This window comes from Lygodium microphyllum, chromosome 4, assembly GCF_053477565.2.
Source record: "Lygodium microphyllum isolate KBCC chromosome 4, Lygodium_microphyllum_v1.1.10, whole genome shotgun sequence".
In the NCBI taxonomy this organism is placed as follows: Eukaryota; Viridiplantae; Streptophyta; class Polypodiopsida; order Schizaeales; family Lygodiaceae; genus Lygodium; species Lygodium microphyllum.
The window spans coordinates 41,928,310-41,954,806 of record NC_141138.1 but is presented as its reverse complement, the minus strand read 5'-3'; the positions used below and the strand labels follow the sequence as shown (position 1 = coordinate 41,954,806).

The window sequence follows — 26,497 nt, the reverse complement described above, 5'->3', positions numbered from 1 at the left end:
AAGAAGACTGCTAGGGTTTGCACTGAGGACACAGAGTGTACGACCATGACAGAAACACAAAGACACAGACATAGACACAGAGGGCAAAACTCAAACCCTAAATGTAAAACTCAAAACTCAAACACAAAAACTCAAACACAAATAGAAGAAGGGAGAGAGAGAACACAACTCTAAAGTGAATGAATGCTGTAAATGAATGTAAGAGTGTATAGTGTGCTCAAGGGCAGAGCAATGTCGGAGTGTGACGTCCACCAAAGACGGATCCCAAGTCTGTGAACACCGGTCGGAGTGTAGGAGTGCTGAATAGTGAATGACAGCAGGCTGGTCACCAAAACGCAGCAATGTACTGCCGATCGGGGGCTGGAAACTGTGCACAGTCTGCTGTAAACAGCAGGCTGAAACAATGTCTGAGCGTGTTAGGGTTTTACTCTAAAAGAGCATTTTTAGTGTGTTTTGGGGCTGTTTAAGAGGCTAATCAGCAAGTAATGCATATTTTAGCTCAATAGAAGAGGAATTTGATGACCAGTGTAAAGATCAGCTGAGGAGAGCAGCTGAAATGTTAATGCAATTGGCAAATGATTCTTAATTCATGCACTTTTTAAACCCTTAAAGGAGGGCAGCAAAGGCAAGATGAGGAAATTATCTTTAAGAGCTTTGGGACAGCAAGATGCACAGAAGGAAGAGCCAATACAGCAGCATCATGTTATAAATGTGTCAGTGACCACAAGGAAATGATGCGAGTGGGGCAATTGATGCCTATGCAAGGCCAACTTGGAAGTACCAATCCAATGCTTTTTGGACAGTAGGGCATGCATATATTTATGGGGCAGCCAGGTTGCTTTATTGGTGGCACTAGTGTCCATGCTATGGTGGGTTAGGGACCACATACGGGGATGTATGACACAGCTCCTTATGGTATGCAGCAACCAATGCATGTTGTGCAAGGCCCAATGTATCAGGGTATGGCTGGTAATATGCATAACCTCATGTATAGCAATGTTGGGATGGTGCTGGGTCACAAAGTGGTAAGTTTGGCAATGCATATATGAAGCCAACTGTGTTTGGGACTCATGGTATTAATGTTGGTTATGCAAATGCTTTGTATAGTGTTGGTCATGAGGGAAAATGTTGCTAGTAATGCATGCAATGTATGGAAAAATGTATCTTGTTATGGCCAATAGTATGCAAATTTCCATGCAAAGTCACATTGCAATGGTCCAAAGTATGCAAACAAGAATGTTTTCTTATGCATATGGTGCTCCTAATATATCAAGTGCATGTGAGGGGCTAGTCAACTGGATGCAATGTTGCATATTAGTTAAGTTGGAATTGCAACAATGTAAAAGTATAAAGCATTGCAATGCTTAAGGAGAAGGCAGGCCTACAATCTAGTGGAGGTTTGAGGCAAGTAAAGTTAGAGGTGAAGTTTCCACATGCTTCTTGCAGGAAGAGATCGAAGCTTAGTTGAGAGTGGAGTAGAAAGTGTAGAGTGTGAGAGCACAACACCCAAAGGCAATAATCTGAAGTGTGTAGTGCAAGTACAAAGTACAACCCTTAAACCTTTGGGTTGTAAGAGGGTGTTCACACCCGAAGCGTGTGAAATACGATAAGTGTCTAAAACAATAAAAGGAATAAATCTAAGGGAAAAAACCTCTTGTACGGAGAGTAAAAACTGCCCCAGTGTCCTACTGAAGGTCACTGACACTCCTCTATAAGCGTAGACGTGAGTCAAACCCAACAGAGATGAGTCTTTCTTCTCAGATAGGGTGGTAAAAAATCTAATTAAGCACTTAATTACAATAATTAATAAATTCACAAAACTGAAATGCACACTTTACCATACAATCTTGGATATTGGATAGCCCATTGGCCCCAAAATTGGTATCCCTTGTGGTATTTCTTTGACTTTTATTGCAAATGGATGGAGTACAACTAAGATCCTTTGGCCTCCTCCGTTAATGCAAGTGCATCTTGTTATTAAAACTGACCAACAAGTCTCCAAACCAATTTGCCCCTTGGTTTGCTCAAGGATTGGCTTTCACCCTGCTCCTTAAAAAACAAATTAAGTCCCAAATTTGATATTGACTGGTTGGCCTCTTGAATCTCCTTGAAATTCCTCAATTTTAGCTGTTGGAATTCAAGCCCTAGGTCCTCAATTTTGAGTATGTATCCCAAGGCGGTTGTGAAAAGTGTAATTTTTGCTGTAAATTAGGGTTTATAGTAGAGATTGACTGAAATCTCTTCCTCTGACAGCTCAAATTGCTAGAAAATGCCAAGATAACTTGAGAGATGGTTCGGGGATGTAGAGAATATTGTAGAGAGAGAAAATTTAAAGTTCCATCACGAGAAACGTTGAAAAGCTATTGCTACCTTGCTCAAACGACCATGGAAGTTGTCATTGACAGCTTAGGACCACCATAACGACTGTTGTCCCCTCTTGTATGTTGTCATCTGTACTAGAAGGACCTTGGGCTGCTATCACCTACTCTTAGAGGGCTCCAAAATGCTGTCACATGCTGTAGGACTGATCCTTGGTGATTGCAAATCACATCAGCAGTCTCTCCTTGCTCTCTAACAGCCTCCTTTTCTCTCACAATGATTGGAATAGACTTTCACGAGCCCCTAAAAGTGTTTTTTCCACTTGCATGGGCAAGTTTTGCCAAGTGGCAGCCTTCTAATCCCATTTTCACTATTATCTAGCTTTTTAAATTAATTTTCAAAATATTAATTCTTATTTTGAAAGTTAATTTAATAATTATTCTAGTGCCCATAAAATCAATTTCACCGGCCAATTATTAAATTGGGTAGGTCAATTTGTCTTAAGTATGAAAGAGAGAACCCTATAAAGTTGCAATTTTGGAGAGGATTGGATTGCAGATTTTAATTTACTTTTCAGCAGAATTCAGTCTTGTGCATTTTCTTACAAGTCACTTTTCAAGCTGTGTGAAGGCTCCCTATGATAAGATTCATTGAACTAGTGTATAGATATGATTGGATATTATTGTTTCCATTTTGTTTGCCTGAAGAGGAGCTTCATTTGCATCTTTTAATTGTGTTTTCCTCCTGTAGGTATGGCCTTGCATTAGAGAACACTGGTGATGAGGCTTCAAGGTTGTCTATTTGCCAGCTCCAACAGGCAGTCATTGACGAGCTTAAATTGCATTCATCTTATGCAAAGGTAATAATATGTGACAGCTAATGGACTTGCAATTATCTGATTCCCATGCTTGAATAGGATAACGCTTTTGTGTGTCGCTTCAAGAGAAAGAATTCATAAGAGATTTGATATTTCTTAGGTGTCCAGTTTTTTAGGGGCTTACATTTAGGTGCATGTTTAATTTTAACCTAGAATTCAAGAAACCAAAATGACCAAATATTTAAATGTGAGTTTTGTTTGAGTATGCATCATGACCTTAGTGATTCATTAGTTCATGCAACAAGCAAGCCAGTATTTTTTGAACTGTCCTAGAAATATGGTTAGCAAATATTAGGATCTGCTGAATTCATACAAGCAGTTCACGAGGTAAGTTGCTAATTCCAGTAAAGGGATGCTAGTGCACACATTAAATTGCTTGGTTTTAGTCCCTCTTCACACACATTAAATGGCCCAAGCCCATAAACTCTTTGGCCTTAGCTTGTGTTCACACGTGTCTCACATGTGCATAATAGTTGTACCCCTTGAATCCTATACATGTATCTTCTATACTACATAGATAGTCACAACTCTTCATAATGTTGTGCTGATCCCATATTGAACTCTCTTTTGAATTATCCTTTGAAGTGATTATTTCTCAAATTGCTCCGCCATCCCATATTCAACTCTCTTTTGAACAATCCTTGGAAGTGATTGTTTATCAAAGTGCTTCACTATCCCATCACAAGCCATCTCTCTTATCCTCTTAAGTATTGTAAATGGAGCACAATACATAGGTTATAGTTTTGGATATTTTCATGTATTCATGGGTTCAGGTTGCTCAAGTACCCTAAAATAAAATTTCTTTCCTTTCTTAAAAGTGAAAGCAAGTTATATTGATTCATTCATATATTCTAAGAAAACTCGGGCTTATTGAAAATTTTCCTTCTACGGTCCTATTGTATAAGGAGCTCTACATTGAGACCCATATATTAACATGATTGGAGTGTATATAGTGGAAGAGGGCTTGGCACTGCATATACAAACTCTACTGTAGATATGTACTCTACCCAATGAGTTTGTTGCCTACTTATATATGCATGTAGCATACCCCACATGATTTGGTTAACCCTCTTACTTTGCCCACTTGTCTATTGTGATCCATTGTAATCATGGTGGTAAGTTTAGTATCCAATCCCCTAGACACAACTCCTAGTTTCCAAGCAATGTGTTTCATAAGGTTAGGAAACTTGTTTCATACCTAGGTGTTTCATAAACATACGCAACATAGTTTCAAAGGCCAAAAACATGGCCTATCTTAATAATGTTTTTGCACTTTTCTAATTAATATCTATCATGTTCCCCCATGGTGGCCCTTGGCCGCGGACCATAGGGGTGATCAAAGTTCTAGGTGGTACTATCAATGTATCTATCAGCCAGGCTGAGAGTCGAGACTCTGTGCACTGGTAGAAACGGGCCGCCTGTGCCAGGGGGCACTCGATCACATCCCTCGGAGTCCTCCACTATGGAGGGGCTCGAAAGATAATGCTCAGGTGAGGAACCTCGGCACCAGGCCACCAGTTAATGTCCATCATGCAACCAAGCCACTGGTGTGCAAACAATGCTAGTCCTTCTTCTCCCATCCACTGGGAGGTGTGGTCCGCCACCTGACTCTTCAACTCTTTCTCTATCTGTATCGTCGTCCACTCCCCTGAGTGAGAGGATTGAAGAAAAAAAGCATAGTTTGGTCCATCCAGTGGTGCTAGTAGATGGACCTTGCCCCTCCTTGACTTACGAACCACGAAGATCCCCACCTCTAGAGGTAGTGGGAACTCTCCGCGCTCCGCAACTCTCAAGTAGGACCATGGGCCATTGCGGAAGAACTCCTGTGGCAATAGGTGTGCCTGTCTCGGGAAAGTGTGACGGGCGGCAGTGGTGGATGAGCTGGTGGCTATATGGGAGGGGGAGGATTGCCGGTGCGAAGAGGATGTAGGTGTGTGTGGCTCATCACCTCCTGTGGGAGGGGGGGGTGGGTCTGGGGGGGATTGCTTGAACCAGGTGCGGATTAGGGGGGGTGCTCGGTACGGGAGGTGGTGGGGGGGAAGATGATCAAGGGATGGTGGGATGGACGGAAGTACATGGCGGGTGTGGGAGGGGGACTAGTGGTCCTGAAAGTGGGGGGGCTGTGGGCTAGGGTCAGTGGGGGGGGGCATGGGATGTGGAGGGCGGTGGGTGTGGGGGTTGTGGGGACTCATGAGAGGTAGTCTGTGGCGTGGGTGGTGGATGTGGGGGGCTGCGGTCTTGCCGAGTGGGACAGGCAAGGGGGGTCGTGGAGTGCTCTGCCGAGGGGGCATTACACACCCACCTACTCCCTGCTGTCGAGGCTGGGTCTGAGACGTTGGCTGCGCCCCCCATAGCTGTCTCCCTCTCTGTCGTCTCTGGACTTGTGTGAAGCCATCAGCGTCCACTTGCGGGCATGTCGGCGGAGCCACCTTGGCTCCGAAACGCATGCAACCTGCTTCCTGAAGCCCAAAGTCGTGGCAGCGCAGACACTGCCTTGGCTGCCCTGTCACAATGACCTTTTGCCTAAAGGAGTGCTCGCCCGTCTCAATCTCTAGGAACTGTGGGAGATTCTTGACCTCTTTCACTGCCACCCGTACCTTTGGGACTCCTGCAGCTGTCACTGCATTTGTGAAGGACGCGGAAAGGATAGTGCCGAAAAGCCGTCCAAAGTCTTCCACCAATTGGCGATACTCAATCACTAGGCCGGGGAAAAGAAGGGTGATCGGGTGCCAAAGAAACCTGTTGTGGAGTGCAAATGCCTCCACAGTAAAGCCCCTGTACCAGGGGACCATGTGTATGACCCCCTTCGTGGACGCATATGGTGAATTGGCGAGTAACTCGCGAGTTGCGTCTGCCGAGCTGAGCCGGACCATGAAGATCCCTTGGCCCGATAGGACCGCCTCCTCAATCTGCGCTGTTCCGATGCGCAGCGCGGAGTGTAGCCAGTCCCGAAGTTGGGTCGTGGCTAGGGAATGCCCTACTACCTGACCATAAATCACTGTTTCCATTAGCTCCAGATCCTTAGCTTGAACGGCTAAGAGCTGTTCCTTAGAGAGGACTACGCGCAAGGTGTTTGACCGGGGGGCACTCGCTGAGTGCGCCGGCGTCTGACCAAAGGTTTCCATTGCGTGTCCCTCTTGAGAGGACTACCAATCATGTCGCGGTGCTACCTAAGGGGGGAGTTGCTGTAGATGGAGGGAGCAACTGGAGGGTGGGGGGATCAATGGCGAGGGGGGAGGGATACTGCCGTGTTTGCTACGGATGGGTTCGAGGTTGCGGACGGGGGAAGCGCGCCCGAGGGGGGATCTGGAGCAGAGGATAGCTTGGGGCAGGGGAGGGGGGAATCTGGAAACTGAGGGTAGCCTTTGGGGGGGGGGGGGGGAGTGAACTGTCTGGGCTAGGCGGGGGGCGCAGAATGTTGGGGTAGGATGGGCAAGGCGGCTAGGTGGAATGGGAGGCTAGGCGGGCCGGGGTGGGGGGGGGGGAGGGGTTGTCGAGTGTGGGCAGGCAGGCCAGGCAGTCGGGTGGGGGTCATCAATGTGGGCAGTCGGGTGTGGCCAGTCGTGTGGGCGACGGAAAGGGTAGGGACGGGGTGACAAGGCGGAGCAGGTGGGGCTGCGGCCGGGGGGCTGCACGGCAAAACCAGGCGACGGGCGGGATGGCGGCGGCCATGAACAGGTGAGGCGGCGGTTAAGGGCTGCAGGGCAGGAGCATGCGATGGGCGGGCTGGCAGCGGCTAGGAGCATGTGGAGTAGGCACTGCGGGGTAGGAGTAGGGGACGGACAAGGGTTGGCGGCGCCTAGGAGTAGGCAACGTGCGGGATAGCAGTAGCCAAAACAAGTGGAGCGGGCGAGGGGGAGCAGGCGCTGGCGATGGGAGAGGTGATGGTGCTGGCGATGGGGGACCAGGCAATGGCGATGGTGAGGGGGCAGGCGGACTGGCGCGAGGGATCAGGCGGGGGGGGGGGGGGGGGGGAAGGCAGGATAGTGGACGCGACGCGACGGCAGGATCGTTCCACATTTTTTAGGGATGTGGTTTTCAATGAAAAATCAGAATTATCCCTTGCTGGTTTTGAGACATATCAGGCTGCCAATGATGTTTTTGAAGGGCTGTTGCCCATTTCCTTTGGTGATACAGCTCAAGCTTCAGCAAGTGAACTTAATGTTCAGCCAGTTGCTCCATTGGGTAATGCAAAAAATCAGCCCATGGTTGATTTGAATATTCAGCAAGGTGTTGAATTTGAAATTCAGCAAGAGCTTGTACACAGTTAGGAGGCTAGGCAGATGCCTAGATGGTATTTGCAGACTATGAAAGATAGTCATTTGGATGCTCCTATTGCTGGTCGTACTAGAAGGCAAGCTTGTATGCATGATGGTGCATATATCATGGACTTTGTTATGGCAGCAGATACACTTGATGATGAGGAGCTTGAATGTTTTGAGGATGCACAACATAGTGTGAATTGGATGGCAGCAATGCAAGTTGAGCTTGATTCCATCATAAAGAATCAAACATGGGATTTAGTATCCTTGCCTGTTGGGAAGAAAGCCATTGGTACAAAGTGGGTCTATAAGCTGAAAAGGAATACAGATGGATCCATTGACAGATATAAGGCCAGGCTTGTGGCCAAGGGCTACGCAGAGAAGAAAGGCATTAAACATACAAGTTAGTATTTGAGGCATATCTTTTGAAATTCAAGCCTAAAAGAATTTATGTATTTGACGTTACGATGCTATAGGGGCTTGTTTTAGTCCATACAATGCCTTCTTCAGTTTACAAACTTTGTTCACGGAATGGGGGGACCTCAAACCCTGGTGGCTGAGCCATCTACATCTCCTCCTTGAGGTCTCCTTTCAAAAACACTGATTGAACATCCATTTGGTAAACTAGCCATTTCTTATGAGTGATCACTACAAGTACTATGTGAATAGTGGTCATTCTAGTAGTTGAAGCAAATGATTCTTGAAAATCAAATCCTTCAACCTATGAAAATCCCTGTGCAACTAATTTGGCTTTGTAAATTTCTAAGTTTTCATCAGTCTTGTACTTTACCTTCTAGACCCACTTGGTGCGAATAATCTTCCTTTTTTTCGGATTGATCCATTAGCTCCCAAGTATGATTCTTCATTATGCTGTCATACTTAGCTTGCACAGTTGCTCTCCATGCTAGATCGGCAAGTGCTTCTTCTAAGTGTGTTGGCTTCTTTACTTCTCTCATAATCTCAACCATTGAGGCCATATTGACTATGTGAGCAGAAGCCTTTCTTTGCTCCTCTATTCTCAGAGACCTTCTTGGTCCATCTTCTTTTTCCTCAATTGTGGTAGGTGTAGGATTATTGCAATCATAGAGTTGCTTCACCCATTGTGGCAATGGCTTTTCCAATGGCATAATTGTAGGTTGGTGAACTTTTTCCTCATCATCCGAAGATGATGCTTCCTTCTCCTTGAGGGTAGAGAGAGCTCTTAGGATAGGTTCATAGTGGACTACTTTCTTGCTGGTGGATGATAAAGGGGAAGAACCTATATTCTCCTCGTCCATTGTATGTGGCTTCTCCTTAAACACCCCATCATGGCTTGCTATGATCTTTACCTCTTACCCAAGATAAACCAAAATATTACCATTGCCATATAAGCCCCACCAGCATCACCATTAGTCGTAGTTTGGTCAAAAAAGCAATGTGCAACTCATCAAAAACTGCTACTCATTTCGTCATTGGGGTTACCCTGTTAGGCACAGTTGCTAGAGGTGCCAGTTTATGGCAGATACCATAGCAAAAGAGGTGCCAGTTTGTGGTAGACACTCTAGCAGAAGCGAGTTGCATGTCAGCCATCAAGGCCTTCCTTGTCTTGAAGGGACTACCCACTTTGCTTGCCAACTAGTCAACCTAGTTGACCAAGATAACACTCAATCTGAGTAGAAACCCCCAAATCGATGAGCTAGAGAGAGAGAGAGAGAGAGAGAGAGAGAGAGAGAGAGAGAGAGAGAGCTATTAACGTCTCTAGAAGGCTAGGATGGCCTATGAGACCATAACCAATACAACTGGTATCATCATCTTGCATCAGCGAAGAAAAACAAAATTATGTCTAGATCTACATGATAATTTGGAATGGGAAATGAAAATAAGGAAAGAGTATAGAGTATCTCCCTCTCAGTCTCTATGGAATCCACCAAAACTCTGCCAGCTATCTCCGATTGAGTCAGCGTGGTAATCTTTGTCTATAGTGAGCAATCGTTGTGCGAATGTGTCGCATATGAGTATGCCTACGTTGCCGCGCAAGTACCCTAGGGTGTTATGCTTTGCATAATACTGTAGCTTTGTCTACTGTGATGCCACCTGATGATGTCCCTTGATGGTGCTTGTTAGTAGGAGATGTAGTGTCTAAGGTGGCAGTGGCCAGAGGGTTAGCTATACTGAAAAAGTTTGTAACTACTCTTTGGAGGGGTGGACGTGGTTGGGATTGGCTCTGATCCTGTAACAATGCTACGATGTGCCATTAGAGCTCCGATAAGAAAAGACCTAGACATCTCTGGTCCTCATAGTCCATCACCTGTCTCCATGGTCCAAAGCCCTCCTTAAAGAGGCAATGGTAGTGGCATTGGATATCATAGTACACAGTACATCTACAAATGTAGTGTTCCTCCGTCTCTGGCTCCCATCCGCAAAGCTAGCATATCCTCTCATTTGCTGCAACATGACTCCATCGACCTATCTCAATCATTAGCTGATGTGATGAGGTGCGGATCTGTCCAATAGCAACTTGAAGCCCATGAGAGAGTTGAGCATCCATATATCTCGGACTCACTATGAGACCATCATGGGAAAGTTGCAAGAAATGACACTGGTATTGTGCCATCTTCGTGCCTAATGGGAAAGGGGGCTTGGACCAAGTCCTCTCTGTCTCCACTTTAGTAATGTCTGCTGTGATCACTCTATTCAACTCTGAACGGTTGAAATTCAAAGTGGGACAATCAAGGCTGTAACTGAACGGTGGCAATCTGTCCATATTCATGCCATGCAAGTTCAGCCACATGCTCATATGTGCGTACCAACATTGTCTGTCTCCCTCTGTTGCAAGCTGTCTTGAAGACTCCAAAGCTAGCCTAGGGTATCAATCTTTTAGGTAGCTGCCATATCCTTTGGAGGAAAGTGATTGCAAGCTGTCTTGAAGACTCCAAAGCTAGCCTAGGGTATCGGTCTTTAGGTAGTTTCCATATCCTTTGGAGGAAAGTGATTGCCTGGAATAGTGCCTCCACTACCATGGGTGTTGCACCCAACTTTGCTCGAATGATCTCTTGTGGTACTGAGGCTTTCACCCTTATCATACGTGCTATCATCATGACCAGCGGTCTCTCCATATGTTCCCAGCCATCATAATGTTGTGCTTCAGGTCTGTTACAGTCCATGAGAGGCATCTATCTAGTATGATAAAGGCTTGGGTCCCAAATGACTGCTCCATAGAGTAGTGTGGGCATTACTAATGTGTCAAAGAGCCACAATTTGATAGGTTGGGGTAGCTTCAACTAAGATGTCCTTCACGAATGGGGTGTGGGCAGCAAAGCCCTAGCACCTACAAACTACAAAAATGAGATTGGGCTGAGAGGAAAGGCAACTTATCTCTTTATAGATAGTTTGGGGCCTCCCAAATTAACGTTCACATGCGGAACATTGAAACTCTCTAGAGTTGTGTTCATTTAAAAGAAATGGTTTAAATTCATTAATTAATCTTGAGTTTTGGGGTTGTTTAATTAAGGTCAATGATTTTTAGCTCAACACCCTCTTTGAAGTCTAAATTTGGAACAAGAAAGGACTGCAAATAAGCCCAAGCCCTTTTTCTTATCTTTTTCCCAAGGCATCCCACTCAAAAGCAGCCAAGGTATCGAGCAAGGGGTGCACGTTGGTTGTGTAGTGACTTACCAAGACTATAGAGCCAATGGTTATTTGATCAAGGGAGGCCAACTATTCACCCCAAAGAGGATAGAGCCTTAGACAAAGGGTACTCGTCAGCTGCCCAGTGGCCTACCAAGTTGTGCAAGGCAGATGGAAATGGGCTTTTGTTTTGTTTTGCAATAGATTTAGCATAAGTGAGAGTTTCCCATAAGTTTTCAGCGTATTGAGTACTAGTGCCCTAAGGGGAGAAAGGGATGGTTGGTCCCAAGACCTTCACAAAACAAGCAAGACTATCCCTACCACTATTGGGTGTCAATGATGAAGGAAATAGGCTATGTGAAGCAACTATGGTGGATATGTGGAGAGGTAGAAAAAAAGTGTGGAAAGCAAGCTAGACAAGCTGAGTAAGCAAAGCAAGCAAGGGAGACTACTAGGTGCAATGCCACATATGGTGGATCCAGAGTCAACTACTCCAAAGATTGAGAAGAAATAAATGTGCACAGTTGCATGTTTACAAGAACTAAATGCCGATGCATTGGAGTTATTTAAGAGGCAATGCAAGTGTGATCATGCTTATGCAAAATGCTATGCGATGGTATCATTGGAACATTGCTCTTGCAAGGGAATAGTTTACTTGCTTAAGTGTCATTTTATAATCATGGTTATCTTGATGATGGGGATGAAGATACAATGTACAATATGTATAATGTTTGAAACAAAATTGTGAACAATAATAAGTCACCATCAAGAGAAGCAAGCCATTCCCTCTTAAACTGGAAGGGAAGATTGGAGGGAAGCATTCTTTTTCCGTGAATATGAAGAATTAGAGGAGGTTGTATCCAAGGTGATCTTGGATAGTAAATACGGAAGCATTGGCCAATTAACACTGCCTTGGTCAATAAGTCTGCAAAGTTGTCTGATGAAGGTACATACTCTAGGCGAATAGTGCTGAGCTCAATATGCTTTTTGATGAAATGATAGTAGATGCCAATGGGCCGTGTTTAAGATGTGATGATCGGATTACCAACTAGTGCAATCGCACTCTGGTTGTCGTAGTCAATAATAGCCAGTGCAACATATGGGAATTGAAGTGTCGCTAGTAAGCTCCTTGGATAGATAGCCTTATTGGTGCCATCAAAGAGAGCCCTATACTTAGCCTTAGTTGTGGAAATTGCCACCATCTCTTGCTTACAACTAGCCCAAGAAATGGGAGCTGTGCCCAAGGTAAATGGGTAGTTTCCATGGGAAGGCTGGGTGTTAGAATCTCTTGCCCAATCAGAATTAGTGTATCCTTGCAAGCATAAACTAGAACCATAAGTCAAACCATTGGAATAAGTAGATCTCAAATATCTTAAAATACAAAGACATGTAATCCAATGTGACATTTTAGGTACTATGAAATATTGACTGAGTAAACTAATTGAGCATGCTAAAGCTTGCCTAGTATGAATTAACCAAAGAAGATGCCTTATGATAGATCTATAGATATGCTCATTGAAGGACTGACCTAGGGTATTCTTAGGTAAGTGGATAGTGTCATTGAGAGGGATGTCCACATGTTGTGTTTGATCCGTGCAATAGTCTTCCACCAATTGAAGAGCTTACTTTTGTTGTGACACAAAAATATATTCCCCAAATTTAACTCTCTCCATGGCCAAAAAATAAGTCAACAAACTAAGGTTTGTCATCTTAAATGTAGCATAGAGCTTGGCCTTAATTTCCGATGGATATATAAGTTTAGGTTATAAGGGGTAGAATGGTGTCCATAAATTTGAAGGACTCATCCATCCGCTCAAACCAAGACCATGGTGCTTGCTTCAATCTAGAAAGAGCTTTCTACAAAGCGAAAGACCTTATCTTTCCGGTTAGTAGAAGAAAATCCGAGTGGCTACTCCATATATACTTCCTCCTCCTCCAGATAACCGTTCAGAAAGACACTTTTGACATGCATCTGATAGATTGGCCAACTATGGTGAGCAACTAGCATAACCAATAGACAAAAGGATGTCAACCGCATAGTAGGAGCAAAGGTTTCTTCATAGTCAATGCCTTGCTTCTATCCAAATCCTTGCATGACATGGTAAGCCTTGTACTTGTCTAAAGTCCTATCAGCCTTTAATTTGGTCCTAGATATACACTTTGTCTTGATGACTTTCTTGTAACTCATACGATCCACAAAGGTCCAAGTCTCATTTTGGTCAATACTCTCTAGCTCCTTCTCCATGGTCTCTCACCATTGAGGCTATTGAAGAGCCTCCTGTTAACTTTTTGGCTCAGAATGTGTGCTATATCAGCTGTAAACAATAATGCTAGTGAGTTTATGTACCACGAGTTTTTTGAGTTTCTATAGGAGTATGGCATCTATTGCCACCTTACCTCTACCAAATCCCCTCTGAGAATTGAGTTATAGAGCATAGGAATCGGACTATCATGAACATGGCACACTCTATGTTGTTTACAGTACCAAGCCCCCTTTGTGAGATATGTTACCTCGCTAGTAACCTCGCTAGTACCAGTAGACGTGGGGTTTAAGATCCTTTCACTAGATTCCACTCTAGAGGGCACTAGAAGATTTGGCCAGCTTGCACCTTAGGCTTTGTTACTCCTCATGCATCCTATATGATGATCGGTGTGGTTATGAATCACTAGCACCCAAGCTGAGAAATATAGATATGCATCGGACTTATGCTTGAGGAAGTACATCCACAGGTATCTAGAATGATCATCCACTATAAAAAAGTACAGTGCACCATATAAGACAACAGTGGATGTTGACCCACAAAGATCAACATAAAAATGCATCGGGCTTATGCACAAGAAAATACACCCACATGTATCTAGAATGATAATCTACTATAAAAAAGGACATCACTCCATTTAAGGCAGTAGTGGATGTTGGCCCACAAAGATCAACATGAATCAATTGAAAATATATCTAAGCTCTATGCGTGGGCTGCTGAGGGAATGGGGTACAATGTTGCTTCTTGAGTCGATAAGATTTACAAATCTCTTGAGATAACTTCAGGTGTGGAAGGGCCGCAACCGTTTGTCAATGTGAGAACTCATAAAGAAAGAAAGAAAGAAAGAAATATTAACGTCTACATAAGGCCAATGTGGCCTATGAGACAAAAATCCAGAGTACATCCGTGTCTATTGTCATCTCATCAGCAAGGTAAAGATAACATTACAAATAAGTGGGTGGCCTATGAAACAATAGTGAAATAACTATATGATGGGACTATACTAGGGTTGAACCATGTGTAGTGTTGTTCCATCTATAGAAAAGAGAAGGAAAGGAAAGGAGAACCAGATCTGATAGAATCATGTACAAAAGTGTAGTGGAGACTATGGGCTGTAGCTGATCTGAAGATCTACACATGATCTCAGCTATGATGCGGTCCCTAGCTGCTTCACTGATATGCCTGGTGGTGAGTCTGCAGTGTCTCGTGATAATGGCTCTAATCCAACTGTGGTGTGGCCTCCTCGGACGTGATCCTGGTAGACGGGGTCGTCGTGCTCGACGAAGGGAAATGGCTCTATCCAATGTGACTCCACGGTGTGGCCTGTAAGGTGTCTGGCGTGGTGGCTATGTCTTTACTAGGCTGGTAGTGTCAGTAGGGTCGGCTCTGTAGAAGTCTGTCATTGCTCTTTGTGTGTGTCCCTCTGGGTGAGCTAGCCTCCTGTCTCGTAGTAGTGCAGTTTGGCACCTCTCGAGCTCCAGGAGGAAAAGACCTAGGCATCTCTGTCCTTCTACTCCATGACGCGACGAAGGGGTCCAAATCCATCACGGAAGAGGCAGTGGTACCGTCCTCGTATGTCATAGTATACTATGCATCTGCATATGTAGTGCTCCTCCGTCTCAGGCTCTTGACCAGAAAGCTGGCAAGTCCTATCCTTTGCTAGGGTATTTGTCCATCTGCGTGTCTCCATCTGAAGCCTATGTGAGGAGGTGCGAATCTGTCCGATAGCAACCCGTACGCTATGGGAGATATGGGTGTCCATATATGCTGGCCGAATAGTGAAACCATCATCAGAGAGACACAAGAAATGACTCTTGTAGAACTCCATCCTCGATTCTAGAGGGAGTGGTGGATGGATCCATGTCCTTGCTGTCTCAATCCTCAAGATAGCAGCTTTGATCACGTGGTTCAACTCTGATCGGCTGAGAGAAAGTGTAGGGTAGTCAAGGCTATAATCCAAAGGTGGAAGACGGTCAATATCCAAACCATGTAGGCTCATTCAAATAGCCATTTGTGAAAACCAACAGTTCTTCTTGCCTCCTGTTGCTAGTTGTCTAGATGAGGTTAGTGCCAATCTAGAGTATCTATGGCGTGGAAGTTCCCATAGTCTGTGCCAAAAGGTCACCGCCGTGAAGAGTGCCTCCGTAACTATAGGTGTTGCCCCTAGCTCTGCTCTGACAATGGGATGTGGGGTGGAGGGCTTACTCCTAATCATGCGTGCTATCATCATGATCAATGGCCTTTCCATGCTATCCCAACCATCATAATAATCTCCCTCTACTCCAATTTGATCAGTGAGTCGGCTAAGACGCCTATGGTACAAGCTGCAACCCCATACCTCTGCTCCATATAGTAATGTAGGTGTGACTAGGGTGTCAAATAACCAGAGTTTGGTGCGGGGCTCTTGGAACTGTATGTGAGCACATTGACTCTCGAGTGCCCCTAGTGCTGTGTATCCACATGCTAGACGTGCCTTTGATGCCCCTCTCAATGAAAAACGTGGGCCAGAGAAGGTGACTCCCAAATAGACATATTCCCTCACATGCTCTAGTATGTCTCCCCCAAATGTGAACTGGTACATAGATCTAGTCACCCATGCTGCTGAAGTATTGAAAACGATGGTTTTGGTCTTCCCAAGGTTCACTATGAGGTCTTTATCTCTACAGAAGATGTGCAAAGCATCTAGATGGCACTGCAGTCCCTCCAGTGAATCTGAAATGAGAACAATATCATCTGCATACAATAATATCGGTATCAGCACCCTTGCTAGGCTGGCTCCATCTCCTCCTCCTTGGTCTATGTAATCAAACACTTCATCTATGTATAGACCAAACAATGTGGGTGAAAGTGGACATCCTTGTTTCACTCCTATGGTAGTGTCAATCCTCTCTGATAGCCCCCCAGGTGCTCGTACATGACCTGTCACTGCCTCATATAATGCATAGACACCACATAGTATACCCTCCAGTACTCCAATGTCGTGCAATCTCTGCATGATGTGTGTATGAGGCACTGTATCAAAAGCTTTGCGAAAGTCTACAAAGCAACAATAGATCTTCTTGTCTCGGGCTCGACCCTCCTCAATAATGGCTGTAAGTGTGAGAATATGATCTAGTGTGGTATATCCTCATTAGAAACCTGCCTATCCTTGTGCTCTCTTGCCTTGCATTTCAGCCCACTCACTGAGTTCATGCTTCAATATAGATCCATATATCTTGGCCAAAGTAGGACCGATCATGATAGTCCTGTAGTTGCTAGGAATCAAGGGATCACCACTTTTAAATAGCGGAATTATAGTATTGTTTGACCAACTCATAGGGAAACCTTCACATACTGCTCTAATGAACATATGTGCTAATATGTCACAAGTATGTGAGAAATGTTCTGCTACTAGTCCATCTTCATCCCGTGCCCTCCCATTTTGCAATCTATAAATTGCATCCCTAACCATTTTCCATGTAAAGAATGACCACTGTGTTGGCCTACAAGCTTGTGGGGGTTGCATATGTGGTTGTCCTGGCAGGTCATACAGCTGTCTCCCATAGTCAAGCCAAGCATTTGGTGATGTAATCTGTATGGGGGGCTGTCTTTCATGAAACATCTTCCATGCGCTCTTGCTATCCCACCCCCAAAATAGCTGATATATCTTTGCTTGTGCTTTCTCTAAGTAGTCTCGTTTCTTCTTCCGCACAAGGCATTTGAAGAACACCTTTGCTTGGCGATGTGTTTGAGTGTCTAGCTCCACTTCTCTCTGTAAGCAAGCTCGGGTGACTCTACACTCATCATCATACCAGCTATTTTGTGGAACAGTAGATCGTGTGGGTCTACATCGGGGCAAGGTGTGTGGGAATGCATACATGGCTGATCCATGTATGGCCTCTACTATATCCCTTGTACATTCTTCCAACGATCTACTCAAGTCCAATGTATGTAAACTGGTCTGTAGAGAACCACTGTAGATGTGTGAGGTGTCTTCTGTAAAGTAGTATTTGGGATGTTTAGGGAGGCATGGTGTTTCATGTTTCATATGTACACAAGAGAGCATGAGTGTCAAAATAGCATGATCTGTTGCTATGCCAATTGGTCTCTTAGATAACTTAAAGTTTTGGATGTCTGGTATCAATGCTGGTGAGCCTATCAAGTAGTCCAAAATGCTTGCCCCTCCTTTGTAATTCCAACATGTCAAATTGTCAGATCTTGGCCATTGTGGCAGACCATTAAAGATGGCTAGTCCATGTGCACTTCCTAAAGTCAATATGTGTATCCCCTAGGTACTCACTTCCTTATCTTGGGCTCTCCTGCGTAGGCCTATTTCATCTATTTCGATCTCTTTGAACATGGCATTATCATGCATATAAAAGTCACTCTTTCTATCTCTAGTGCGTGCATTGAAATCTCTTACTAATAATATGTCCCCAATGCTAGCATATCTCATGATATCCTCATAAAGAACATTAAAGGGAGATCCATCTCGTGTGGCATAGGTAGAATTTGCAGGAAGAAAGTAGCATATTGCGATGAATATATCCCATGGTCTTCCTGCATGTATCCTAATCCATAAATATCTTGCATCATCATCTCTTTTCATTACTTGCACTATCCGTTTGAGGTCTTCCCGGTATAGTATGGCCACACCTCCAGAACCCCTAGTGCTTCTTGGTTTTCTAGCTGTTGGACGAAATGCACTTTTCCACTTGTATCCCCGCATGTCTGGTAGTCGGCTACCTTTACATTGGTGTGTTTCTGTGTACATTGCTATATCTATGTTTTGGAAGTTATCTTCAAAGTAACCAGCATCCAAGCATAGGGCTCCATTACAATTCCATATTGACATCCGAAGTGTCTCATAGGCCTCGTACCGTCATGAAGTCCTTTTGTCAGTGATGATGACTCGTCCATCCCTATAAACAGCCCACTTTCCCTCTTTGCGAGCCTCCAATACCTTGGCCATGTGTTTTGTGCGATGCGCTATTTGTGCTGGGGTAAGGTCCTCATCCAAATAAATCTTCTCACCCTTGAGGCTCTCCTCTTGGAGAGGAAGGCCTTTTTTTTCTCTGTCTCCAAAGCGAAGAATTAGAGCCTTGGACTTAGAGTCCTCTTTCCCCACTCTCCAAGCACTAATGATAGGTACGTCTGAAGCCCCAATTTTGTCAGCAAGTGTCTTAGCATCTTCCTGTGGGCATCCCATCCTACTACTCGTACATGTAAAACCTTACCCCGTCTCCTAGCCTCTTCTTCCAAGGTAGCATTCATTACTTCAGTCTTGTTCATTGATGCTCCCTTATTCTTTTTTACTACCTCAATCCATGGGCTGGCTTCTTCTATCCGCTTCTGTGTTGTCTTTGACACTTCTGCCCATGAGTGAACCTCCCTTTCACATGCCTTCAAAGCCTCTTTCTCTTTTGGTAATTCTTATTGCACGTTCATTTCTTTTTTCTTAAATGTATTCAATTCTTCTCCCAGTTCTGAGATTTCAGAGGCATCTACAACTTTCAGCATTTCAGTTTTCAATGTGTGCATTTTGGACAGCATTTGTGCTTGTAAGTCATTCTTCTTGATCAGATTCGTCTCCCAGATATTCATTTTTCACGGTTTGATGTTTGCATTTGTCTACATTATCCATCTCTCACACACTGTGTGCAAAGCCACTCAGCTTGTACTTTGTACAGTCAAATCAGAGCAATTTTTGTGATTCGTGCAAATTTCCAGGGTTTCCCTGACCCCTAATTAAATTTTTTTAAGCCCAATAATCTTTTATGAGCCCAAATGCCTTCACACTGTTTACAATCACTGTAGAAATACAAATTGCAGCCCCAGTCAGTGCATTACTGCATACTCCAAGACATGATCAAAATCAAAGTCAATGTGCATCATTGCCTACTCCACAAACCAGTGCATCAATACATTCACCCAAGTCTGCATTCATGTCATTCTGAGTACATTCGTGTCATATCGATTTGATTATGTCTGCAATCTCAGTACATTGGCATCTGGGTTAGTGTGAGTACCTTGCTGTGTCAGTACATTACTGCATACAATACGCCTGCGTCAATGCATTCAGTACATCTCTGCAACACTATAGTGCTAACCACAGGTTTGCCTCACGCCAGCTACATTCTTGCTCATGACAAGTCTGCCTCATGCTAGAGAGGTGTCTGCCTCACGACAGGTTTGCCTCACATTAGAGGGATACTACCTCACGACAAGTCTCGCATCACAATAGGTCCCTCCCTACAGGATTGACACCACGATAGGTCTGACGTCACGCCAGGTACGTCTCGTCAGGTCCTCATGACGCGTCTGTCAGTAGTCAGCACAAGCGTCAAGCGTCATCCATTAAGCGTCAGAGGCGTCCTCCGTCAGGCATCATTTGTCAGGCGTCAAGCATCATTCGTCAGAGAGAGAGAGGCGTTAGAGAGGCATCCTCTGTCAGGCGTCAAGTATCATTCATCAGAGAGAGAGAGAGAGTGAGGCGTCAGAGAGAGTCCGTCGTCAGGCGTCAGAGAGGCGCCCTCCGTCAGGCGTCAAGCATCATTCGTCAGAGAGGCATCCTCCATCAGGCGTCAGAGAGGCATCCTCCATCAGGCGTCAAAGAGGCGTCCTCTGTCAGGCGTCAAGCATCATTTGTCACAGAGAGAGAGAGAGAGAGAGAGAGAGAGAGGACCTCTTGCACGCACGCAAAACTAATGCTGAATAATAGATTGAGAGAGAGAGAGAGAGAGAGAGAGAGAGAGAGAGAGAGAGAGGAAGATCTTTCTTTTGTGAATAAAAAAGGAAAATGTAGAAACTAATAGAGTGGACTGAATACCTGTGCATAGAGGCCAAAGATGCTCATTGTTTGTGGGCTTCCATGTGGTGGCTAAATCTTGGAAGTGGGTCATGTGGCATAGACCAATAGGTTGTGCTTCATAGGGAGCAATCTCTAAACTAATCTGAGAGTCATTTGTGGTGAGTGTATAGAAAAGTGCTTGTCCCACCAGTAAAGTTGTTGAATAGATAGCAAGTCACCCTAAAGTTGGGGGATATAGTTTACATTATCCAATGTAGTGAGATTTGAGCCCTAGTTACTGGCAAAACGGGCATGACCATGAGCTTGAATCTTGACCGAGGAGTCGTTTCCAACACAAACTATCTCCATGGCAAGGTCTCAGGAGATGAAAATGTCCTTGATAGGGGGTCATATGATGAGTAGCTTCATTGTCCATAATCCAAGTAGTTGAAGTATTCGGCTGTGATGAGTAGGTCTTTGTAGTAACCTCATGGGGAGGCAACTCGTAGATATGGACGAGACTTACATCCTCAAATGTCTCTATGGAGATGATGTGGCCCTCTGTCTCAAGGAGATAGACATGCTCTTGGCGTTAAAAATGATATTGACTATGATGGTTGATTGGTGGCAATGTGGGTTTGGCTTTGCCATTGCCTGTGTTGGGGGTCGCCACCACCCTGCCTCCTTGCTGGGGGTTGCTTGGCCAAGAGGTAGGATTCTAAGTCTTAGGTTTTGGTGCTATGCATATTGCCTTTGATTGACACTCGTTGTCAAAATGGCTAGCTTTTTGACAAAATGTTGACAATACCTATTTTTCTTCGGTACATTTTGAGAGAGGACTCAAAGTTCCCTTGGGTCTCACTAGCTTGGATTTGGATTTGATTTGGATTGGACTTTTGGTTTTTCTTGCCCTTCCCTTGCGGCCCCTTTTGAGAAGAAGCAACGAGAGCCCTATTTGAGGAGGTCATACTATAAAATTGATTGAATAGCCAAGTGTAACACAATAGCTGATACTCGAAGTCAAAGAATGTGGGCATAGTAGGCTGTAAGATCATTTGCTACACGAAATGAAAGTATTTTTGCGTCAACTTGTTAAGGAAAAATTTGACGCAATCATCAGAGGACTTGGAAGCCTTTGTTGTAGAGAACTTAGCGAGAAGTCACCAATACTCAGCCAACTTGACTTTCAAGTCATCCCAATGAATGATTTTAAGGTTTTGGAGCTCGTGGTTAAGACTTATGTAACAAGTCCTATCTTGAGCCACATAGTGGTTAGGCAAGTGTGCCCAACGTTCTGATGCTAAGTTAAAATGTTGAAGCTGAGAATGAAACTTGGGCACTAAACCCAGCATCATCTTGACAATAGCAAATGCATTCATAGCCTTCCATGAGCAGACAACCTCTTCTGGATTCTGGAACAAGTGCAAGATCGGGTTGGGGTTTCAACTCTTGCACAATATCCCATAGGTTCTGGGAGTCAAGGACTTGTCTCATCAGATTTGTCCAGTTAGTGTATTTAGATTCGTTAAAATGAGTCTTGTCAATGAAAGCGTGCTTGGCTGATGAGGAGGAAGAACCATGAGGTGTTAGATAGGTGGGGTAAGGAGAATAGTGTGGGTAAGGAGGAGGTGGTGGAGGGGAGGAGGAGGAGGTGGGTAGTGTTGGGAATAAAAGGCCACCATGCCTTTTATATGTGCACGGGTGTGAACGCACCTTTAGTACTTGTACTTTATATATATCTATCTCAAAAACCTAAAAAAGGTACAACTCTATTGTATCCGCACATTTTACATTTCTCACTCTCTACTCTTTACTATTGCTCACTATTTTCTCTCTCTTTGCCATCGCCATTGTTGACCATTGCTTCTGAACTGCGCATTCGACACTTCAAACTGTCTCAGAGTGTCAGTTATTGCGAGCGCGCTTCTCGGAGTTTGCTCGAGCTGTGTCAGCTCGTCCCACCCAAGAGAGCAGCAAGTTTCCTTCAGTTCTGATCAGTTTGCAGATCACACAGGACACGCAGACCAAGCACAGGTCTTAGGTGTAGGTTGGAGGTCACACAGGGTGCAAGTCGCATGACAACACAGGTCCATCGTAGTCAGGCGTAGGTCACAACAGTAGTTAGGTGACACTTCGGCGGTAGTTCCTAGGCCAGGGGTAGGCCACACAGCATCCCGATATTCCACTTTTTCTTTCTCTTGACAAAAATCACATTGTTTTTCAAAAGGTTTATCCTTTGGCAAATTTTGCGGGTTGTCGTGAGTGCGGATACGCACATTGCCAAATCTGAGTGATTCTGCATGCATTTACTCCTGGAATTTGGGGTTTTTGACGTATGCTTGAAGGTTTTACTTAGTTGAGTAAAATTTGGGAAATTTGCACACATTCAGGTCTCAGAAATTGGGGCTTTTCATGTATTTGTGGAAATTGCACAATGACGAGCACAATTTCTTGAAAATTTGAGACATTGGACCCTGGGTAGATTTGGCGCTTTTACAAAATTTGTGAAATTTTGGCAAAATTGGATTGTGGAATCTACTTGGGAGTTGTTTGATGCAATTTGAGCAGAGAAAATTTGGGGCATTTAACTGTGTGAGTCAAATTTGTGCCCGTGGATGCATTTGGAGCAGAAATTGCAGCTAAATTTTGGAGCTGTAATTACCTGTGGTGTGCTGTAGAACATATTTTGTCACTCTGAAAATTGATTTGTAGATCTGAAATTTCTGCAATTACTTGGTTTTTCATTGCTAGTTGGTACTTATTTTGTACCTAGGTCATTTGTGTGACAGTTGGACTTACATTTGTTGACTTTTGAGTCACTTTTGGGCTGTGAATCATGGCTAGCACTAGTGATAGCCGCAATCTTTTGCACATTAAGAAGCTTGAGGGTGCACACAACTTTGCTATATAGCAGAAGCAGTGCTATAATATCTTGGTGCAAAAGAAGCAGGTGAAGCCCATGGCAGGGACCCAGTGGCATGTCATGATGTGGTTAGCCAGAGAAGATAGAGACATTGCCTATGGGATTGCCCCAGAGTCCAGGAGGTTTGGAGGAGAGCTCTTAGGAAGTTATTTATCCTATGGGGCTGCCCTAGAGTCCAGGAGTCCATGGTGGCGACATGTGTCCATGTTCTTTTCCTGTAGTTTTGGACTTTTGGTCTTACCTCTTGGAAATTACTGCCTGTTTCCAAAACCTGATGTAGATTTGTTTGTCTTTGGTCGATGTAGATTCATTTTGTCCCTTAAGGATCACTTACAACTTTTGTATTGTAGTTCCAATCTGAATCAGCTACATGATACAGATAGTTTTTTGTATCTATAGTATTTTTAGCTTCTACATGATACAGATAGTTTTTTGTATCTTTAGTATTTTTAGCTTCTGCATCCTGTGGAGTCTTCTCAATTGAAAAACAGTCTCCCTATCTTTCTAGTGGGTTTCCTGACAGTTGAAAGTTGCTTTATATGTCAACAAGTTTGATGGTTTTAAAGAAGAATAGCAAGCTACCTCTTTTTTGGCTTCTATGCTGTTGAGATTCTGTAGCACAGGATCCTAAATGCTATGTTATGTAGGCTTGGGGTGTAGATATTACTGAGGAATGCAAGCCAAACCTTTCCACATTGAGATATACAGAGTTTCTCTTGGCAACGGCAACTGGTAAAGGACATTTGAAAATATCTACAGATGCAGCTGGAACACTACTCAATAAAAGACGACTTGCTGCCTTGACCATTGGAGCCATGACACCATGCATGAGGCTTTATGCATTTCTGGGAAATGAGATTTCAAAATCACTAGGTGAAAAAAAAAGCGGACTACCTTATCATGACTGGGTTGACACGTATTCTTCAGAAGCTTTCCAGGTAAACCATTCATTCCTTTACTGAGGTTTATGGTTGGGTCTTGTTTAAAACATTTCTCTCTTTTGGATGTGTGTAAAAAGTGTTGCTGTGCACATGTCAAAATGGTGTTTGTAGGAAACTGATGTCTGTTTCTTTCAATGTATTACCATTGACAAAATGTGCATCCTCTTTGAGTAGAAAAGTGATCTGCAATCAACGCTGCCCTATCATAAATATGGGGTCGTTACCAAATTACAGGAGCAAGTATGTTAAAAACAATAAGTTTTCTTGTTTGCTATGCAGGCTTCGACTTTCCATATTGAACAACTTCTTAACTGTTTAGCAGATTGTCTAGGGGAAGATGATGTCAGACAGTTGAAGAGTGTTTACAATGAGGCTATGAATCTTGAATTGGAGTTCTTCTCAGCTCAACCTGATTGTCAGCTTGAACTTGTTCCTTTTTTCAGAAGGCAGGTTGACTCTGACTATAGTTACCTCTTGGTGTCTGACTTCGATTCAACTTGCAGTGTAGCTGATTCCTGTCCTGCTCTAGCTGAAGTATCTATCAAAGCAGCTGCTAAGCTGGAGGAAGGCAGAGAAATACCCAGTAAACCCTGGATGTTGTCTGCAGACTTGAGGAGACTTTGGGACAAACTTGAGAAGTCTTACAATGATAAATACATGAGTCTGTTATCTTCAACTTTCCCAACTGACCAAGGTTATCGCCTGCTTCTCTTGTACTTCATTATATCAATTTGGGGATGTGCTACTTTTTTTCTGCTTATATTATGAACAAGAGAATGGACCTTTATTGATCATTACAATATAATTTCTACTTGCCTACTTTTGTCTGCCTATATTATGTACTGAAAAATGGACCTTTAGTGATCATTACAGATGTGATTTACAATTTGCCAACTCTGGTGATTGTATAAACATTCAACACTCTCCTAAACAAGTTGAGGTTACTTTGTGAATTTGATTGAGCAATTGACATAAATTAAACGTATAATGCATGGAAAAGCATAAATGCTATGGTGGAAGAAAATGTACTAAGCAGTTCATCAAGACATACTTAGGGCACGGTAATAGGATGATTAAGATACAACAGAACAAAAGAGAAGCAATATATTTTGAAGCAACAACATTATCTTTGTTGTAGTTGTATGTGCCTTTTATAGGCTATGCACATCACAAGCATGATTGGATTATAGTCTTATGTACATCATTAGAATCAGCAAGATTGAATGTTCTAGAATCCCTCCAGCTCTCGTACATTCTCTTTAGATGCCACACAAAGATTCTTCTTGTAGATTCTTTCATTTGCAAAAAAACTCTTGCCGTCGTGTCGCTTGCTACCCCCACCTCCCGACTACTCCCTCACGCTTGTGCTCGCCCTGCCCGTCGCCTTCGCTGGTGCCCCCTTCCCCGCCTGTGGCCCGTCGCCCTGCCCTGCCCGTTGCCCACTCCGCCCTGTCGGCCCGTCACCCGCCCCGCCTTGCACCCCGCCCTGCCCGTCGCCCCACCCCCTGGCCATCATCCCGCCTCCCCCTTGCCTATGGCCTCCGCCCCCGCCCCGCCTGTCGCTTGCCCTGCCCGTTGCCCCACCCCCTGGCCATCATTCCGCCTGCCCCCCTCGCATGTGGCTTTCGCCCCCGCCCCCGCCCCCGCCCCCGCCCCCTGATCCCTCCCCCCCCCCCTAGACATCATCCCCCGCCAGTGCTTCCTCTCGCCCCATGGACATCATCCCCGCTTGTGCCTGTCGCCCCTCCTCCCCTGCTTGTCGCCTCCGCCTAGTTAATATTTATATTTAAAAAAAAAGCAGTAGGTAGCACTGCAGCGTGATAGGTAGGTTCTCAGCAGGGACGTGCAATGGAAACCTCCGGTCAGACGTCGGCGCATTCCGTGAGTGCCCCTCAGTCAAACACCTTGCGCATCATCCTCTCTGAGGAACAGCTCTTAGCCGTCCGTGCCACAGAGCTGGAGTTTAAAGAAACAGCAATCTTTGGTCAGGTCATTGGACACTCCCCATCGAGGGCCTAGCTGCGGGACTAGCTCCACTCCACGCTGCGCATTGGCACAATGGAGATCGTGGAGGCAGTCCTCATGGGCCAAGGTATCTTCATGGTTCGACTCACCTCTGTGGATGCAGCTCATGAGCTAGTGGAGAGCGCACCCTATGCCTCCACGAAGGGGGTCATTTACATGGTTTCCTAGTATAGCGGCTTCACAGTGGAGACATTTGCGCTCCATAACAAATTTCTCAGACATCCAGTCACCTTACTTTTCCGTGGACTGGCGGTAGAGTACTGCCAGTTAGTGGAAGACTTTGGACGGCTCTTCGGCACAGTTCTTCCTGCCTCCTTCGTGGATGCAGTGATAGCTGTAGGAGTCCCAAAGGTACGAGTGGCCGTGAAAGACACAAAGAGTATACCAAAGTTCTTGGAGATTGAGGCAGGAGGTCACTCCTTTAGGCAGCAGGTCATTGTGATTGGGCAACCAGGGTAGTGCTTGCATTGCCACGACTTTGGGCATTAGGCAGCAGTTTGTATACGTTTCGGAG

The 26,497-nt window shown here is 44.6% G+C and overlaps 2 protein-coding genes across 2 annotated transcripts in view; one reads left to right on the top strand and one right to left on the bottom strand.

Annotated features, from left to right (window-relative positions):
• Positions 1–26,497, top strand: part of LOC148036971 (bifunctional TH2 protein, mitochondrial-like) — a 49,467-nt gene that overhangs the window by 15,125 nt on the left and 7,845 nt on the right. Inside the window, exons 2-4 of the mRNA XM_087675925.1 lie at positions 3,070–3,178; positions 23,665–23,955; positions 24,238–24,652. Coding sequence (XP_087532051.1) covers positions 3,070–3,178; positions 23,665–23,955; positions 24,238–24,652 — 815 coding nt within the window. The remainder of the gene's footprint in view (positions 1–3,069; positions 3,179–23,664; positions 23,956–24,237; positions 24,653–26,497) is intronic.
• LOC148036972 (uncharacterized) lies at positions 15,325–18,513 on the bottom strand. Its single transcript, XM_087677013.1, has 3 exons — positions 18,268–18,513; positions 15,636–16,017; positions 15,325–15,596 (listed from the first exon to the last, which is right to left on the bottom strand). Exons 1-3 carry the CDS (start codon positions 18,511–18,513, stop codon positions 15,325–15,327), a joined length of 900 nt encoding a protein of 299 aa, XP_087533139.1.

Excerpts from the sequence above, each read along its gene's own strand:
- LOC148036972 (XM_087677013.1), bottom strand. The coding sequence starts at position 18,513 with ATGGGATGCCCACAGGAAGATGCTAAGACACTTGCTGACAAAATTGGG. Across the intron at positions 16,018-18,267 it reads GCACAAAACACATGGCCAAG|TGCCATCTAGATGCTTTGCA; the intron begins GTATTGGAGGCT and ends GAGGGACTGCAG. Across the intron at positions 15,597-15,635 it reads TTGCAGCTTGTACCATAGGC|ATTATTATGATGGTTGGGAT; the intron begins GTCTTAGCCGAC and ends GAGTAGAGGGAG.